The following is a 21,257-nucleotide window of genomic DNA, read 5'->3' on the forward strand; positions in this document are numbered from 1 at the left end:
TCCTCGCCGTGCCTTTGTCTCAGTTATATTCGCATTTAAAATGTCTTCAAGTTTTTTGGTCAAAAACTTTTCCCTGATGTTTGCTTTAAATTATTTTTAATGACTTGCCATTTTCGCCAATTTGTTGCGCTTTGTTGCCTGACATAATTGCCAGTGCAATCGATGCCTCAAAATGTTGACAAGTTTCTGCATTCACAATGGGGTTAACTGCATTCCTTAATGCATTCTTAAACTGTCGGGATAACAAATGAACCGACACTGAACACTGCAGCTAGTCTGAAAGATGATTTCTTGGCTTCGCGTAAATATGCAGACGCCAGGCTTGGCTTCGTTTTCAATTTGTAAAATTCTGTTGCAAATTACGGATACGCAGGAGCAGCAAGGACGAAGTACTAAGGCTGGCTGGATGGCGGTAAAATGGGAAAGATGAAGCCACGGTCTCTTAGAGTTTACCAGGTAAATTTCTGCTCACATTTTCTACATTAGTCAGCATTAAAAATTTATTTGCTTTGAGTAGATTACACGCACCCACCGCAACACTATGGCGCTACGGGGGGCCGGCGGATATCCTTGGGCGATGGGACAACAAGGAGTAACGGCTTCTAAAGTTTCCCCATCCTTTTTTTTGTTCCTATTTTGTTCCATATTCCATGCTAACCGCGCGGCATAAGATAGAGATGTACGGAATACGAGGAGAGTGAGATAGGGTAGGGCGAAGGGGCGGTGAAAAATGCATGTTCCTGGGGCTGGTTTAACTGGCGGGGGCTGGAAAAAACAAATGAGCTGACGGCAAATTAAGTGCAGCTGCCAGTTTCACTTTGCCGCGAAAACTACTTTAAAAGAAACTTAAACTGCGCTTTAAGTTTTTATTCAAAGGACGCTGTTGAGATCATGAATCCCCTCTCCTTATATCTAATTATGTCCGGCCAAGCATCGGCATAACGAGTGCTTACTATTACTACACTATTACATTTTTATAATTATTTTTATACCTATCTAATTTAGTAAGCTTTAACTCTGGATTAGGTTATATACCTGATAAAAGGTATATACAATCAAAAGTTATAACTTTTTCGGTTTTCAACTGATTTTCTTCAATTTTGAGATAAAGCCCTTTTTTATTATTCAAAAATTTTGAGTTTAGTTTTATAAAAATCGGTCGACTACATCATAAAGCTGACATACAAAACTACTTTAGATATAGAGAAAAATGCAAAATTGTGAATGTAAAACTGTATTTAAAATATGTATTGGTGAATGAAATGACAGCATGCAGCATTTATAGGGTCGGAAATGGATTCTTCATAGTGTTATAAGCTTCTCATTAATACAAATTCCCAGAAAATTGGTATAAAAATAAAAAATAATTCCAAAAAATCAAATGATCAAAATGCAAAATTAAGCCAAAAATAAATCTTTAATTACATCGTTAAAATTTGCAAAATTCGACACAAAATTGAATTTTTTAAATTTTACAACGAAGTATGCAGAGTTGTTGGCGCTTTAAAAATTAGCACAGAACAGCTATCCGAATTGAATTTAATGCATTTTAGGCTTATTTATGAAGTTTGAAAAACACTGATTATTTAGAAAAACGGCCTATTTTTATACCCTTGCAGGGTATTATAATTTCAGTCAGAAGTTTGCAACGCAGTGAAGGAGGCACCTCCGACCATATAAAGTATATATATTCTTGATCAGGATCAACAGCCGAGTCGATCTAGCCATGTCCGTCTGTCCGTCTGTCCGTCTGTCCGTCTGTCCGTCTGTCCTTCTGTCCGTCTGTCCGTCTGTCCGTTTCTACGCAAACTAGTCTCTCAGTTTTGAAGCTATCTGAATGAAACTTTGTAGTTAGCCTTCTATATACTCTCACTCGTATATATGTCGGAACGGGCCGGATCGGACGACTATATCATATAGCTGCCATAGGAATGATCGGAAAATTTTTACAAAAAAAATTTTAACATTTTCAGTTTTCAATAGAATTGGATCAAATTTGAGATATAGCCATTTTACTATACTCTACAATTTTGTATAAAATTTTATGAAAATCGGGCTACTATATCATATAGCTCCCATAGGAACGATCGAGAAATTAATAAAATTAAAAATTATAACTTTTTCAGTTTTCAACAGATTTTCATCAAATTTGAGGTGTAGCCATTTTATATTAGTCTTAAATTTTGTGGCAAATTTCATAAAAATCGGACGACTATATCATATAGATGCCATACAAACGATCGTTTGATGAAGAGGAAAAATGCAAATCTGTGAATGTAAAACTGCAAATATAATATGTATAGGTGAATGAAATGAAAGCAGGTATTACTTCATTGTTTTTTAACACAAATATATTTAATTTATATGGTATGGATTCCTAGTCATAGAATTTCTATCTGCAAGGGTATATAAACTTCGGCGTGCAGAAGTTAGCTTCCTTTCTTGTTATACCTATTTTCTGTGCATATAATTTTAGTCAGAAGCTTTTAACAGCATCAACAAACAAAGTATGCATATTTGTTAACGCTTTAAATATTAGCACAAAACAGCTTTCCGAATTGAATTTAATGCATTTTTGGCTTGATATTGAAGTTTGAAAAACACTGATTATTTAGAAAAACGGCCTATTTTTATACCTTTTTGCTGTGTGTTAGTATTGATCAGAAGCTTATAGAACACTGAAGGAATCATTTCCGACCCTATAAATCATATATATTCTTGATCAGAATGAACAGCTGAATCGACCGAGCCATGTCTTGTGGAAAAATAAATTTTTGCAATGTTTTCGAAATTTCAAAAAAAGATAAGGGGTTACATCGTTAAAATTTACAAAATTCGACACAAAATTGAATTTTTTAAATTTTACAACGAAGTATGCAGAGTTGTTAGCGCTTTAAAAATTAGCACAGAACAGCTATCCGAATTGAATTTAATGCATTTTTGGCTTATTTATGAAGTTTGAAAAACACTGATTATTTAAAAAAAAACCGCCTATTTTTATACCTTTTTTCTGGGCATATAATTTTAGTCAGAAGCTTTTAGCAGCATCAACAAACGAAGTATGCATATTTGTTAACGCTTTAAATATTAGCACAAAACAGCTTTCCGAATTGAATTTAATGCATTTTTGGCTTGATATTGAAGTTTGAAAAACACTGATTATTTAGAAAAACGGCCTATTTTTATACCTTTTTGCTGGGTGTTAGTATTAATCAGAAGCTTATAGAACAATGAAGAAATCATTTCCGACCCTATAAATCATATATATTCTTGATCAGAATGAACAGCTGAATTGATCGAGCCATGTCTGGTGGAAAAATAAATTTTTGCCATGTTTTCAAAATTTCAAAAAAAGATAAGGGGTTACATCATTCAAATTTGCAAAATTCGACACAAAATTGAATTTTTTAAATTTTACAACGAAGTATGCAGAGTTGTTGGCGCTTTAAAAATTAGCACAGAACAGCATTCCGAATTGAATTTAATGCATTTTTGGCTTAGTTATGAAGTTTGAAAAACACTGATTATTTAAAAAAACCCCCTATTTTTATACCTTTTTTCTGTGGATATAATTTTAGTCAGAAGCTTTTAGCAGCATCAACAAACGAAGTATGCAGATTTGTTAACGCTTTAAATATTAGCACAAAACAGCTTTCCGAATTGAATTTAATGCATTTTTGGTTTGATAATGAAGTTTGAAAAACACTGATTATTTAGAAAAACGGCCTATTTTTATACCTTTTTGCTGGGTGTTAGTATTAATCAGAAGCTTATAGAACAATGAAGGAATCATTTCCGACCCTATAAATCATATATATTCTTGATCAGAATGAACAGCTGAATTGATCGAGCCATGTCTGGTGGAAAAATAAATTTTTGCCATGTTTTCAAAATTGCAAAAAAAGTTAAGGGGTTACATCATTCAAATTTGCAAAATTCGACACAAAATTGAATTTTTTAAATTGTACAACGAAGTATGCAGAGTTGTTGGCGCTTTAAAAATTAGCACAGAACAGATATCCGAATTGAATTTAATGCATTTTTGGCTTACTTATGAAGTTTGAAAAACACTGATTATTTAAAAAAACCGCCTATTTTTATACCTTTTTTCTGTGCATATAATTTTAGTCAGAAGCTTTTAACAGCATCAACAAACGAAGTATGCAGATTTGTTAACGCTTTAAATATTAGCACAAAACAGCTTTCCGAATTGAATTTAATGCATTTTTGGTTTGATAATGAAGTTTGAAAAACACAGATTATTTAGAAAAACGGCCTATTTTTATACCTTTTTGCTGGGTTTTAGTCTTAATCAGAAGCTTATAGAACAATGAAGGAATCATTTCCGACCCTATAAATCATATATATTCTTGATCAGAATGAACAGCTGAATCGATCGAGCCATGTCTTGTGGAAAAATAAATTTTTGCAATGTTTTCGAAATTTCAAAAAAAGATAAGGGGTTACATCGTTAAAATTTGCAAAATTGGACACAAAATTGAATTTTTTAAATTGTACAACGAAGTATGCAGAGTTGTTGGCGCTTTAAAAATTAGCACAGAACAGCTATCCGAATTGAATTTAATGCATTTTTGGCTTACTTATGAAGTTTGAAAAACACTGATTATTTAAAAAAAACCGCCTATTTTTATACCTTTTTTTTGTGCATATAATTTTAGTCAGAAGCTTTTAACAGCATCAACAAACGATGTATGCAGATTTGTTAACGCTTTAAATATTAGCACAAAACAGCTTTCCGAATTGAATTTAATGCATTTTTGGCTTGATCATGAAGTTTGAAAAACACTGATTATTTAGAAAAACGGCCTATTTTTATACCTTTTTGCTGGGTGTTAGTATTAATCAGAAGCTTATAGAACAATGAAGGAATCATTTCCGACCCTATAAATCATATATATTCTTGATCAGAATGAACAGCTGAATCGATCGAGCCATGTCTTGTGGAAAAATAAATTTTTGCCATGTTTTCAAAATTTCAAAAAAAGATAAGGGGTTACATCATTAAAATTTGCAAAATTCGACACAAAATTGAATTTTTTAAATTTTACAACGAAGTATGCAGAGTTGTTGGCGCTTTAAAAATTAGCACAGAACAGATATCCGAATTGAATTTAATGCATTTTTGGCTTACTTATGAAGTTTGAAAAACACTGATTATTTAAAAAAAACCGCCTATTTTTATACCTTTTTTCTGTGCATATAATTTTAGTCAGAAGCTTTTAACAGCATCAACAAACGAAGTATGCAGATTTGTTAACGCTTTAAATATTAGCACAAAACAGCTTTCCGAATTGAATTTAATGCATTTTTGGCTTGATCATGAAGTTTGAAAAACACTGATTATTTAGAAAAACGGCCTATTTTTATACCTTTTTGCTGTGTGTTAGTATTGATCAGAAGCTTATAGAACAATGAAGGAATCATTTCCGACCCTATAAATCATATATATTCTTGATCAGAATGAACAGCTGAATTGATCGAGCCATGTCTGGTGGAAAAATAAATTTTTGCCATGTTTTCAAAATTTCAAAAAAAGTTAAGGGGTTACATCATTCAAATTTGCAAAATTCGACACAAAATTGAATTTTTTAAATTTTACAACGAAGTATGCAGAGTTGTTGGCGCTTTAAAAATTAGCACAGAACAGCATTCCGAATTGAATTTAATGCATTTTTGGCTTATTTATGAAGTTTGAAAAATACTGATTATTTAAAAAAAAACCGCCTATTTTTATACCTTTTTTCTGGGCATATAATTTTAGTCAGAAGCTTTTAGCAGCATCAACAAACGAAGTATGCAGATTTGTTAACGCTTTAAATATTAGCACAAAACAGCTTTCCGAATTGAATTTAATGCATTTTTGGCTTGATCATGAAGTTTAAAAAGCACTGATTATTTAGAAAAACGGCCTATTTTTATACCTTTTTGCTGGGTGTTAGTATTAATCAGAAGCTTATAGAACAATGAAGGAATCATTTCCGACCCTATAAATCATATATATTCTTGATCAGAATGAACAGCTGAATTGATCGAGCCATGTCTGGTGGAAAAATAAATTTTTGCCATGTTTTCAAAATTTCAAAAAAAGTTAAGGGGTTACATCATTCAAATTTGCAAAATTCGACACAAAATTGAATTTTTTAAATTTTACAACGAAGTATGCAGAGTTGTTGGCGCTTTAAAAATTAGCACAGAACAGCATTCCGAATTGAATTTAATGCATTTTTGGCTTAGTTATGAAGTTTGAAAAACACTGATTATTTAAAAAAACTGCCTATTTTTATACCTTTTTTCTGTGCATATAATTTTAGTCAGAAGCTTTTAGCAGCATCAACAAACGAAGTATGCATATTTGTTAACGCTTTAAATATTAGCACAAAACAGCTTTCCGAATTGAATTTAATGCATTTTTGGCTTGATATTGAAGTTTGAAAAACACTGATTATTTAGAAAAACGGCCTATTTTTATACCTTTTTGCTGGGTGTTAGTATTAATCAGAAGCTTATAGAACAATGAAGAAATCATTTCCGACCCTATAAATCATATATATTCTTGATCAGAATGAACAGCTGAATCGATCGAGCCATGTCTTGTGGAAAAATAAATTTTTGCCATGTTTTCAAAATTTCAAAAAAAGATAAGGGGTTACATCATTAAAATTTGCAAAATTCGACACAAAATTGAATTTTTTAAATTTTACAACGAAGTATGCAGAGTTGTTGGCGCTTTAAAAATTAGCACAGAACAGCTATCCGAATTGAATTTAATGCATTTTTGGCTAACTTATGAAGTTTGAAAAACACTGATTATTTAAAAAAACCGCCTATTTTTATACCTTTTTTCTGTGCATATAATTTTAGTCAGAAGCTTTTAACAGCATCAACAAACGAAGTATGCAGATTTGTTAACGCTTTAAATATTAGCACAAAACAGCTTTCCGAATTAAATTTAATGCATTTTTGGCTTGATAATGAAGTTTGAAAAACACTGATTATTTAGAAAAACGGCCTATTTTTATACCTTTTTGCTGGGTGTTAGTATTAATCAGAAGCTTATTGAACAATGAAGGAATCATTTCCGACCCTATAAATCATATATATTCTTGATCAGAATGAACAGCTGAATCGATCGAGCCATGTCTTGTGGAAAAATAAATTTTTGCAATGTTTTCGAAATTTCAAAAAAAGATAAGGGGTTACATCGTTAAAATTTGCAAAATTGGACACAAAATTGAATTTTTGAAATTGTACAACGAAGTATGCAGAGTTGTTGGCGCTTTAAAAATTAGCACAGAACAGATATCCGAATTGAATTTAATGCATTTTTGGCTTACTTATGAAGTTTGAAAAACACTGATTATTTAAAAAAACCGCCTATTTTTATACCTTTTTTCTGTGCATATAATTTTAGTCAGAAGCTTTTAACAGCATCAACAAACGAAGTATGCAGATTTGTTAACGCTTTAAATATTAGCACAAAACAGCTTTCCGAATTGAATTTAATGCATTTTTGGCTTGATAATGAAGTTTGAAAAACACTGATTATTTAGAAAAACGGCCTATTTTTATACCTTTTTGCTGGGTGTTAGTATTTTCAGAAGCTTATTGAACAATGAAGGAATCATTTCCGACCCTATAAATCATATATATTCTTGATCAGAATGAACAGCTGAATCGATCGAGCCATGTCTTGTGGAAAAATAAATTTTTGCAATGTTTTCGAAATTTCAAAAAAAGATAAGGGGTTACATCGTTAAAATTTGCAGAATTGGACACAAAATTGAATTTTTTAAATTGTACAACGAAGTATGCAGAGTTGTTGGCGCTTTAAAAATTAGCACAGAACAGATATCCGAATTGAATTTAATGCATTTTTGGCTTACTTATGAAGTTTGAAAAACACTGATTATTTAAAAAAACCGCCTATTTTTATACCTTTTTTCTGTGCATATAATTTTAGTCAGAAGCTTTTAACAGCATCAACAAACGAAGTATGCAGATTTGTTAACGCTTTAAATATTAGCACAAAACAGCTTTCCGAATTGAATTTAATGCATTTTTGGCTTGATCATGAAGTTTGAAAAACACTGATTATTTAGAAAAACGGCCTATTTTTATACCTTTTTGCTGGGTGTTAGTATTAATCAGAAGCTTATTGAACAATGAAGGAATCATTTCCGACCCTATAAATCATATATATTCTTGATCAGAATGAACAGCTGAATCGATCGAGCCATGTCTTGTGGAAAAATAAATTTTTGCAATGTTTTCGAAATTTCAAAAAAAGATAAGGGGTTACATCGTTAAAATTTGCAAAATTCGACACAAAATTGAATTTTTTAAATTGTACAACGAAGTATGCAGAGTTGTTGGCGCTTTAAAAATTAGCACAGAACAGATATCCGAATTGAATTTAACGCATTTTTGGCTTACTTATGAAGTTTGAAAAACACTGATTATTTAAAAAAAAACGCCTATTTTTATACCTTTTTTCTGTGCATATAATTTTAGTCAGAAGCTTTTAACAGCATCAACAAACGAAGTATGCATATTTGTTAACGCTTTAAATATTAGCACAAAACAGCTTTCCGAATTGAATTTAATGCATTTTTGGCTTGATCATGAAGTTTGAAAAACACTGATTATTTAGAAAAACGGCCTATTTTTATACCTTTTTGCTGGGTATTAGTATTAATCAAAAGCTTATAGAACAATGAAGGAATCATTTCCGACCCTATAAATCATATATATTCTTGATCAGAATGAACAGCTGAATCGATCGAGCCATGTCTTGTGGAAAAATAAATTTTTGCAATGTTTTCTAAATTTCAAAAAAAGATAAGGGGTTACATCGTTAAAATTTGCAAAATTCGACACAAAATTGAATTTTTTAAATTGTACAACGAAGTATGCAGAGTTGTTGGCGCTTTAAAAATTAGCACAGAACAGATATCCGAATTGAATTTAATGCATTTTTGGCTTACTTATGAAGTTTGATAAACACTGATTATTTAAAAAAAACGCCTATTTTTATACCTTTTTTCTGTGCATATAATTTTAGTCAGAAGCTTTTAACAGCATCAACTAACGAAGTATGCAGATTTGTTAACGCTTTAAATATTAGCACAAAACAGCTTTCCGAATTGAATTTAATGCATTTTTGGCTTGATCATGAAGTTTGAAAAATACTGATTATTTAGAAAAACGGCCTATTTTTATACCTTTTTGCTGGGTATTAGTATTAATCAAAAGCTTATAGAACAATGAAGGAATCATTTCCGACCCTATAAATCATATATATTCTTGATCAGAATGAACAGCTGAATCGATCGAGCCATGTCTTGTGGAAAAATAAATTTTTGCAATGTTTTCGAAATTTCAAAAAAAGATAAGGGGTTACATCGTTAAAATTTGCAAAATTCGACACAAAATTGAATTTTTTAAATTGTACAACGAAGTATGCAGAGTTGTTGGCGCTTTAAAAATTAGCACAGAACAGATATCCGAATTGAATTTAATGCATTTTTGACTTACTTATGAAGTTTGAAAAACACTGATTATTTAAAAAAACCGCCTATTTTTATACCTTTTTTCTGTGCATATAATTTTAGTCAGAAGCTTTTAACAGCATCAACAAACGAAGTATGCAGATTTGTTAACGCTTTAAATATTAGCACAAAACAGCTTTCCGAATTGAATTTAATGCATTTTTGGTTTGATAATGAAGTTTGAAAAACACTGATTATTTAGAAAAACGGCCTATTTTTATACCTTTTTGCTGGGTGTTAGTATTAATCAGAAGCTTATTGAACAATGAAGGAATCATTTCCGACCCTATAAATCATATATATTCTTGATCAGAATGAACAGCTGAATCGACCGAGCCATGTCTTGTGGAAAAATAAATTTTTGCAATGTTTTCGAAATTTTAAAAAAAGATAAGGGGTTACATCGTTAAAATTTGCAGAATTGGACACAAAATTGAATTTTTGTAATTGTACAACGAAGTATGCAGAGTTGTTGGCGCTTTAAAAATTAGCACAGAACAGCTATCCGAATTGAATTTAATGCATTTTTGACTTACTTATGAAGTTTGAAAAACACTGATTATTTAAAAAAACCGCCTATTTTTATACCTTTTTTCTGTGCATATAATTTTAGTCAGAAGCTTTTAACAGCATCAACAAACGAAGTATGCAGATTTGTTAACGCTTTAAATATTAGCACAAAACAGCTTTCCGAATTGAATTTAATGCATTTTTGGTTTGATAATGAAGTTTGAAAAACACTGATTATTTAGAAAAACGGCCTATTTTTATACCTTTTTGCTGGGTGTTAGTATTAATCAGAAGCTTATTGAACAATGAAGGAATCATTTCCGACCCTATAAATCATATATATTCTTGATCAGAATGAACAGCTGAATCGACCGAGCCATGTCTTGTGGAAAAATAAATTTTTGCAATGATTTCGAAATTTTAAAAAAAGATAAGGGGTTACATCGTTAAAATTTGCAGAATTGGACACAAAATTGAATTTTTTAAATTGTACAACGAAGTATGCAGAGTTGTTGGCGCTTTAAAAATTAGCACAGAACAGATATCCGAATTGAATTTAATGCATTTTTGGCTTACTTATGAAGTTTGAAAAACACTGATTATTTAAAAAAAACGCCTATTTTTATACCTTTTTTCTGTGCATATAATTTTAGTCAGAAGCTTTTAAAAGCATCAACTAACGAAGTATGCAGATTTGTTAACGCTTTAAATATTAGCACAAAACAGCTTTCCGAATTGAATTTAATGCATTTTTGGCTTGATCATGAAGTTTGAAAAACACTGATTATTTAGAAAAACGGCCTATTTTTATACCTTTTTGCTGGGTGTTAGTATTAATCAGAAGCTTATTGAACAATGAAGGAATCATTTCCGACCCTATAAATCATATATATTCTTGATCAGAATGAACAGCTGAATCGATCGAGCCATGTCTTGTGGAAAAATAAATTTTTGCAATGTTTTCGAAATTTCAAAAAAAGATAAGGGGTTACATCGTTAAAATTTGCAGAATTGGACACAAAATTGAATTTTTTAAATTGTACAACGAAGTATGCAGAGTTGTTGGCGCTTTAAAAATTAGCACAGAACAGATATCCGAATTGAATTTAATGCATTTTTGGCTTACTTATGAAGTTTGAAAAACACTGATTATTTAAAAAAACCGCCTATTTTTATACCTTTTTTCTGTGCATATAATTTTAGTCAGAAGCTTTTAACAGCATCAACAAACGAAGTATGCAGATTTGTTAACGCTTTAAATATTAGCACAAAACAGCTTTCCGAATTGAATTTAATGCATTTTTGGCTTGATCATGAAGTTTGAAAAACACTGATTATTTAGAAAAACGGCCTATTTTTATACCTTTTTGCTGGGTGTTAGTATTAATCAGAAGCTTATAGAACAATGAAGGAATCATTTCCGACCCTATAAATCATATATATTCTTGATCAGAATGAACAGCTGAATCGATCGAGCCATGTCTTGTGGAAAAATAAATTTTTGCCATGTTTTCAAAATTTCAAAAAAAGATAAGGGGTTACATCATTAAAATTTGCAAAATTCGACACAAAATTGAATTTTTTAAATTTTACAACGAAGTATGCAGAGTTGTTGGCGCTTTAAAAATTAGCACAGAACAGCTATGCGAATTGAATTTAATGCATTTTTGGCTAACTTATGAAGTTTGAAAAACACTGATTATTTAAAAAAACCGCCTATTTTTATACCTTTTTTCTGTGCATATAATTTTAGTCAGAAGCTTTTAACAGCATCAACAAACGAAGTATGCAGATTTGTTAACGCTTTAAATATTAGCACAAAACAGCTTTCCGAATTGAATTTAATGCATTTTTGGCTTGATCATGAAGTTTAAAAAACACTGATTATTTAGAAAAACGGCCTATTTTTATACCTTTTTGCTGGGTGTTAGTATTAATCAGAAGCTTATTGAACAATGAAGGAATCATTTCCGACCCTATAAATCATATATATTCTTGATCAGAATGAACAGCTGAATCGATCGAGCCATGTCTTGTGGAAAAATAAATTTTTGCAATGTTTTCGAAATTTCAAAAAAAGATAAGGGGTTACATCGTTAAAATTTGCAAAATTGGACACAAAATTGAATTTTTGAAATTGTACAACGAAGTATGCAGAGTTGTTGGCGCTTTAAAAATTAGCACAGAACAGATATCCGAATTGAATTTAATGCATTTTTGGCTTATATATGAAGTTTGAAAAACACTGATTATTTAAAAAAACCGCCTATTTTTATACCTTTTTTCTGTGCATATAATTTTAGTCAGAAGCTTTTAACAGCATCAACAAACGAAGTATGCAGATTTGTTAACGCTTTAAATATTAGCACAAAACAGCTTTCCGAATTGAATTTAATGCATTTTTGGCTTGATATTGAAGTTTGAAAAACACTGATTATTTAGAAAAACGGCCTATTTTTATACCTTTTTGCTGGGTGTTAGTATTAATCAGAAGCTTATTGAACAATGAAGGAATCATTTCCGACCCTATAAATCATATATATTCTTGATCAGAATGAACAGCTGAATCGATCGAGCCATGTCTTGTGGAAAAATAAATTTTTGCAATGTTTTCGAAATTTCAAAAAAAGATAAGGGGTTACATCGTTAAAATTTGCAAAATTGGACACAAAATTGAATTTTTGAAATTGTACAACGAAGTATGCAGAGTTGTTGGCGCTTTAAAAATTAGCACAGAACAGCTATGCGAATTGAATTTAATGCATTTTTGGCTTACTTATGAAGTTTGAAAAACACTGATTATTTAAAAAAAACCGCCTATTTTTATACCTTTTTTCTGTGCATATAATTTTAGTCAGAAGCTTTTAACAGCATCAACAAACGAAGTATGCAGATTTGTTAACGCTTTAAATATTAGCACAAAACAGCTTTCCGAATTGAATTTAATGCATTTTTGGCTTGATCATGAAGTTTGAAAAGCACTGATTATTTAGAAAAACGGCCTATTTTTATACCTTTTTGCTGGGTGTTAGTATTAATCAGAAGCTTATTGAACAATGAAGGAATCATTTCCGACCCTATAAATCATATATATTCTTGATCAGAATGAACAGCTGAATCGATCGAGCCATGTCTTGTGGAAAAATAAATTTTTGCAATGTTTTCGAAATTTCAAAAAAAGATAAGGGGTTACATCGTTAAAATTTGCAAAATTGGACACAAAATTGAATTTTTGTAATTGTACAACGAAGTATGCAGAGTTGTTGGCGCTTTAAAAATTAGCACAGAACAGCTATCCGAATTGAATTTAATGCATTTTTGACTTACTTATGAAGTTTGAAAAACACTGATTATTTAAAAAAACCGCCTATTTTTATACCTTTTTTCTGTGCATATAATTTTAGTCAGAAGCTTTTAACAGCATCAACAAACGAAGTATGCAGATTTGTTAACGCTTTAAATATTAGCACAAAACAGCTTTCCGAATTGAATTTAATGCATTTTTGGTTTGATAATGAAGTTTGAAAAACACTGATTATTTAGAAAAACGGCCTATTTTTATACCTTTTTGCTGGGTGTTAGTATTAATCAGAAGCTTATTGAACAATGAAGGAATCATTTCCGACCCTATAAATCATATATATTCTTGATCAGAATGAACAGCTGAATCGACCGAGCCATGTCTTGTGGAAAAATAAATTTTTGCAATGATTTCGAAATTTTAAAAAAAGATAAGGGGTTACATCGTTAAAATTTGCAGAATTGGACACAAAATTGAATTTTTTAAATTGTACAACGAAGTATGCAGAGTTGTTGGCGCTTTAAAAATTAGCACAGAACAGATATCCGAATTGAATTTAATGCATTTTTGGCTTACTTATGAAGTTTGAAAAACACTGATTATTTAAAAAAAACGCCTATTTTTATACCTTTTTTCTGTGCATATAATTTTAGTCAGAAGCTTTTAACAGCATCAACTAACGAAGTATGCAGATTTGTTAACGCTTTAAATATTAGCACAAAACAGCTTTCCGAATTGAATTTAATGCATTTTTGGCTTGATCATGAAGTTTGAAAAACACTGATTATTTAGAAAAACGGCCTATTTTTATACCTTTTTGCTGGGTATTAGTATTAATCAAAAGCTTATAGAACAATGAAGGAATCATTTCCGACCCTATAAATTATATATATTCTTGATCAGAATGAACAGCTGAATCGATCGAGCCATGTCTTGTGGAAAAATAAATTTTTGCAATGTTTTCGAAATTTCAAAAAAAGATAAGGGGTTACATCGTTAAAATTTGCAAAATTCGACACAAAATTGAATTTTTTAAATTGTACAACGAAGTATGCAGAGTTGTTGGCGGTTTAAAAATTAGCACAGAACAGATATCCGAATTGAATTTAATGCATTTTTGGCTTACTTATGAAGTTTGATAAACACTGATTATTTAAAAAAACCGCCTATTTTTATACCTTTTTTCTGGGCATATAATTTTAGTCAGAAGCTTTTAACAGCATCAACAAACGAAGTATGCAGATTTGTTAACGCTTTAAATATTAGCACAAAACAGCTTTCCGAATTGAATTTAATGCATTTTTGGCTTGATCATGAAGTTTGAAAAACACTGATTATTTAGAAAAACGGCCTATTTTTATACCTTTTTGCTGGGTGTTAGTATTAATCAGAAGCTTATTGAACAATGAAGGAATCATTTCCGACCCTATAAATCATATATATTCTTGATCAGAATGAACAGCTGAATCGATCGAGCCATGTCTTGTGGAAAAATAAATTTTTACAATGTTTTCGAAATTTCAAAAAAAGATAAGGGGTTACATCGTTAAAATTTGCAAAATTGGACACAAAATTGAATTTTTGAAATTGTACAACGAAGTATGCAGAGTTGTTGGCGCTTTAAAAATTAGCACAGAACAGCTTTCCGAATTGAATTTAATGCATTTTTGGCTTGATATTGAAGTTTGAAAAACACTGATTATTTAGAAAAACGGTCTATTTTTATACCTTTTTGCTGGGTGTTAGTATTAATCAGAAGCTTATTGAACAATGAAGGAATCATTTCCGACCCTATAAATCATATATATTCTTGATCAGAATGAAAAGCTGAATCGATCGAGCCATGTCTTGTGGAAAAATAAATTTTTACAATGTTTTCGAAATTTCAAAAAAAGATAAGGGGTTACATCGTTAAAATTTGCAAAATTCGACACAAAATTGAATTTTTTAAATTTTACAGCGAAGTATGCAGAGTTGTTGGCGCTTTAAAAATTAGCACAGAACAGCTATCCGAATTGAATTTAATGCATTTTTGGCTTAGTTATGAAGTTTGAAAAACACTGATTATTTAAAAAAAAAACCGCCTATTTTTATACCTTTTTTCTGTGCATATAATTTTAGTCAGAAGCTTTTAACAGCATCAACAAACGAAGTATGCAGATTTGTTAACGCTTTAAATATTAGCACAAAACAGCTTTCCGAATTGAATTTAATGCATTTTTGGCTTGATCATGAAGTTTGAAAAACACTGATTATTTAGAAAAACGGCCTATTTTTATACCTTTTTGCTGGGTGTTAGTATTAATCAGAAGCTTATTGAACAATGAAGGAATCATTTCCGACCCTATAAATCATATATATTCTTGATCAGAATGAACAGCTGAATCGATCGAGCCATGTCTTGTGGAAAAATAAATTTTTACAATGTTTTCGAAATTTCAAAAAAAGATAAGGGGTTACATCGTTAAAATTTGCAAAATTGGACACAAAATTGAATTTTTGAAATTGTACAACGAAGTATGCAGAGTTGTTGGCGCTTTAAAAATTAGCACAGAACAGCTTTCCGAATTGAATTTAATGCATTTTTGGCTTGATATTGAAGTTTGAAAAACACTGATTATTTAGAAAAACGGTCTATTTTTATACCTTTTTGCTGGGTGTTAGTATTAATCAGAAGCTTATTGAACAATGAAGGAATCATTTCCGACCCTATAAATCATATATATTCTTGATCAGAATGAAAAGCTGAATCGATCGAGCCATGTCTTGTGGAAAAATAAATTTTTACAATGTTTTCGAAATTTCAAAAAAAGATAAGGGGTTACATCGTTAAAATTTGCAAAATTGGACACAAAATTGAATTTTTGAAATTGTACAACGAAGTATGCAGAGTTGTTGGCGCTTTAAAAATTAGCACAGAACAGCTTTCCGAATTGAATTTAATGCATTTTTGGCTTGATATTGAAGTTTGAAAAACACTGATTATTTAGAAAAACGGTCTATTTTTATACCTTTTTGCTGGGTGTTAGTATTAATCAGAAGCTTATTGAACAATGAAGGAATCATTTCCGACCCTATAAATCATATATATTCTTGATCAGAATTAACAGCTGAATCGATCGAGCCATGTCTTGTGGAAAAATAAATTTTTGCAATGTTTTCGAAATTTCAAAAAAAGATAAGGGGTTACATCGTTAAAATTTGCAAAATTCGACACAAAATTGATTTTTTTAAATTTTACAACGAAGTATGCAGAGTTGTTGGCGCTTTAAAAATTAGCACAGAACAGCTTTCCGAATTGAATTTAATGCATTTTTGGCTTAGTTATGAAGTTTGAAAAACACTGATTAGAAGCTGTTAGAAGCTTCTGACTAAAATCATAAATTATAAATTAAATATTATAATACAATTCCTCTTTTTTACTTTTATTAATTCAGGTTCATAGAAAATATTCATCACATTGACAAATATATAGATTTTAATTACTTGAATTTCATTATATCAAATGCAGTACGATGCTATATATTGATCTTAAAGCTATAATAATATTAGTTTATTTATTTAAACAAAGCTTCTGGCTAATCAATAAACCCTTTATTTATAGGATATGTTTTTTTCGCCAATATGGCAATCCTCTCAGAGACACAAACCCAGTCTACCCTGAAACACACTGCAAATCGGACGTGCCTCGGTAGATAAGATCGCACCAGCGCGTAACAATTTATAAATACAAGCATATACATATATATGACGGGCCTTGCAGATATTAGTCATTTCGAAATATTTCGTATACTGGACTATTTAAAGGCGGAATGTGAAAAAAGAAACAAAAATGAATATTATGACACCTTTAAATATGCGGACATCTTCAATTTCGCCGGCACCTGTAGGAAAATTCGACGCATCGTTAAAGCTTGGTCAATATCAATGTATAATAACATGGAGATCGCTACTCTCCAGGAAGTGCCACACAGCCACATGACAGTCAAGTTCGAGAGGATACACCAAATTTTGCAAGGAGCCACAGCGGAAAGAGTCGACCAGTATCTTGACATATTTATAAGGGCCTTGTTGAAGAACCCCCTGGTTAAAAGCCTTGAGCTTAGTTACAAATCTGATTCATATTTCAGTTATCACCAATATATATTTGACGAAATCGTGCTGGCCATTTCCGGCCAATTTAAGCGAGTTAAGGTGGATAAAGATCGGCTTCCAAAAATCAAAAAGATCACGGTGAATATAGCAGGCAAGTGGCTGTCCATCCAAATGAAATTATAGCCACTAAAGTAACTTTATATTGCAGATCGTTCGATGAGCAATCTAATTGAGCTTGCAAATACTCGTATTGGCAAGCTAAGCCTGACCGCATCACTTGCCATTTCGGATCTGACGCAGTTCTGTGCCAGGAATCCCGCGCTGGTGACCCTGGAAATAAATGCATATAGCTTCTCCGATCATGGACAGCTAAACCAAATCGTTGGTCATTGCCCTGCTCTGAAGCAACTAAAGTTCGTGATAAGCGATAATGCCCGAGATAGGGAATATGTAAAGCTGGCGCTCCTGGATAAGCTGCAGCACCTGGAAATTGTTAAACAGCCGGTGCAGATTATGGACTTTGGCTGGGATGAAGACCATCACCCCGAGGACATTGCATCCAAAGGAGCTCGATTGGACCCCGATCATGAGGACGACTCAACCTTAGATAATAGCACATCTCTACTCCTACTCATCAAGGCTCTTTCGGAAAAGAAAACGTCCAAGTTAGTTCAACTCCGTCTAAAGTTCAAGATTAGTGACGATGTCGTCCAGGCTATTGCCCAGATTAAAGGCTTAAAGCTGCTGGAATGCGGATTTTGCAATATCAAGAGTATTGAGCACCTGAAGAGACGCCCAAAGCTCAACCAACTGATCATCCGCAATAAGGATCACATTATTACGGATGATGTTGCTGAGCTCCTAAGCGAACAAGTCACTGTGTCAAATTCCTTTACCAAGATGGCCTTAAATGAACTAGGACACCTCTATATTAAAACTAATGATGCGGTACTCTTTAGGTTTGTTAGTTTAGATCCTCTTCTAAGGTTAGAGAACCTAAAGTCTCTCTGGTTATCTAATAAATTATTCGTGGAGATGGGAAGGAACCTCCACTTGTTCTTGAACCTGGGCATTGAAATCAAAGGTGCCTGTAATATTACTCTGCAACACGAATCGAGAAAACTAACAATGAGATACGAAAGCGACTATACGAATGAAGAAATTCCCCTCCCATTGGTCAAAGATTTGTGCTCTTTCCATTTGGTTACCCGAGAACTGCCAACCATCCGCTTCCTCGAAAGCCTTATAAAATATCACATAAAATCGCTGCAGGCAATTTGTATTCATATAGCTGGCTCTCTATTCGAAATCCCCAATTGTTATTGCCTTAACGAAGCATTAGTTGTGGCGTTAACCTTTCTAAGTAACCTACGGAAAGTCTCTGTTAGCTTAGAAAAGCTTGAGTTTATTCAGCAACTAGCAAAACTAAAAGATTTGGAAGAGGTTGAGGTAATATCTGAGCATGATCCGCAGGACTTGCACTTGAGCCTGTCGCCTATATTAAATAATTGCAGAAAATTCAGTTCATTTACTATCAAGGTTCCTGTTAGCGGAATAAACGCGGCGTTTGTCGGAACTCTTCAAAACGTAGTAATGGAACATAGAGATTCAGACATACAAAATGATCTGGACATCTGCCTTTGGACAAATGAACCAACAACCTCTGAGCAACAGGTAAGTAACTAATAAGTAAGTAAGTAAGTAACTGATCTATGCTGGGGTTTCTCTGCAAGGGTATACAAATTTCTAAATTTCCCGAACTTTGCTTCATTTCATGTTAATCAATTATTTTCCAATAATTGCAGGCACTAATTACCGGCCCATTTAAACGTATGATCTTGAGAGCCATGGATGGTGGAAGAGAATGGGAACCCACTCCAATTTAATTGTATGATATTTGTAAAAAACTAAATAAACTCATTCAAGGCACTAAAATAAAAAAGAGGGTTATATATTTCATTGACAACCACTTTTGTCTAGCAATTAAATAAATTCAATTTACACCTGGAAATTGAATGATGGGATTGCAGCTCCTGTGAGAGAAATTTAATAAATTATGGTCATATGTATGTTCATGTACTGACAAACCGGAAAAGGACAAGTATTTGCTAAACGTGTGATTTTGCATTTTGATTAAATTCAACAAACTTGTCGCTTTCCGAAAATGATTTCTACTTCCTGCTTGTGGAAGGATAACTATATTTTCCCTTCCGCCCAACTGAATGACAGGTGTTATTTTCGGGAAGTGCAATTGAGCGGAATTTCATGACGCAGGCAGAGTGTCAGCTGTGCTGCGGCTTAAGACGTAATTCAATAATTACACTTGGGAAATCGATTGCTGTCGCGATAAGACATATGACTTTTGAGAATAGAAAAAATAATTTAATTACAATAGCGGTCGAAATAATAGCACTGAGCTTATAAATAAATACATTTTTCAAGACTTTAAATGATAGCTTGTAAAATAAGTGCGACCTGCAAACATTGTTTAATGTATTAATTACAACAATAATACTGTTGCAATTATTATCGGCGCCGTTTCAGGAATTTGAAAATTTTAAATGACCAAGCAGTCAAATATTTGTGGAATTCGGGGCCTTCTCACGTTTAGCAGCAGGAACCCTCTAATTGGATTGGGCCGCTGATTGGCAAGGTTTTGCAATTGCAATTTTTAAGCCAGATACAAATTGAAATTGACATTTAATAGACAACAGCTGGCACTCTTGGCACTGTGTGTGCGTGGGTGTGTGGCTGTGTGTTGCAGTGTTGAAAGTGCCTGGGGGCAGGCTGGAATACAATGCAAATTGCTTATACGCCGTGTGCGATGCCAACTAAGCATCGAGCAGCCCCTGTTTTATTTACACACTGAAAACTCGTTGAAATACACACACATTTACACACTGGCCCAGGAAGGACAGGGGGGGGGGGTAAGGGAAACGTCCGGCAGAGACAATGAATGTTAAATTATTTAGGCCGAGTGCATTAGGGCCCGACAGACACAAGGACACGCCGACACACGGACACATTGGCATAATTTGTCAGCTGTCGGGCAATTTTGTGAGACTGCTGCTAATTAAATATGCCGACATGGCAGTATGTTTATGCAGAGCGACCAAATCTGCAAAGTACTTGAGTGCCGTGCAAATAGCCAGCCCAGACACAACTTGGCAAATCAAATCGAAAGCTAATCATGATGCGGATCTGGGCAAACAGTGGCCCAGAAACACACAAAGAACGTCCCAATCAGTCAGGTCGCTTAAGTTCACTTTTAATCAGACAATGTCAACGGATGCACTCGTCCGTGAAACCAGATTCTTGTGGCCTTTTTATTTGCCATTAATCCAGGTCTTGGACTAGCCAGAAGACCGAGAGTCGAAAGTGCGTATATACCATAAATATTTGTGTTAATTTCCCTCTCATTAGCAAGGATCCCACTCAAACCGTGAGTATTCAATAATGGCTTCGTCGTCGTCGAGGGAAGATAGGTTTTCCTGTTTTCCCCTCTTTTGTTTTCCCCCTTTTGGCTTCACTTGCCAACTGATATTTAAATTGGTAACCGAAACCCGGTCATACATCGCATTCTCATCTCCGGCCGGGATAATCTTTATTGTTTCACAGTTCAGTGACACAAATTTGCAATTGCAATTGAATGAATTCTCACATTTCGGCTGCGGGTTTTCCATTCACATTCAGCGATAAAAGCTGAGAGCAAAAAGTGCAGATATACATGTACATGTATTTATATTCAGGAAAAAAAGCCCACATATGTAGATATAAATTCC

The 21,257-nt window shown here is 32.6% G+C and overlaps 1 protein-coding gene across 1 annotated transcript; it reads left to right on the top strand.

The window, feature by feature from the left end:
* The first annotated feature begins 437 nt into the window (after positions 1–437).
* On the top strand, positions 438–19,417 carry LOC147643503 (uncharacterized). Its single transcript, XM_086834429.1, has 4 exons — positions 438–456; positions 17,511–17,626; positions 17,684–19,149; positions 19,281–19,417. Exons 3-4 carry the CDS (start codon positions 17,692–17,694, stop codon positions 19,359–19,361), a joined length of 1,539 nt encoding a protein of 512 aa, XP_086690555.1. The 5' UTR covers positions 438–456; positions 17,511–17,626; positions 17,684–17,691; the 3' UTR covers positions 19,362–19,417.
* Positions 19,418–21,257: the final 1,840 nt, after the last annotated feature.

Source organism: Drosophila serrata, unplaced genomic scaffold (assembly GCF_035046125.1).
Source record: "Drosophila serrata isolate PLE 108 unplaced genomic scaffold, ASM3504612v1 contig_272, whole genome shotgun sequence".
NCBI lineage: Eukaryota > Metazoa > Arthropoda > Insecta > Diptera > Drosophilidae > Drosophila > Drosophila serrata.

Excerpts from the sequence above, each read along its gene's own strand:
- LOC147643503 (XM_086834429.1), top strand. The coding sequence starts at position 17,692 with ATGAGCAATCTAATTGAGCTTGCAAATACTCGTATTGGCAAGCTAAGC. Across the intron at positions 19,150-19,280 it reads CAACAACCTCTGAGCAACAG|GCACTAATTACCGGCCCATT; the intron begins GTAAGTAACTAA and ends CAATAATTGCAG.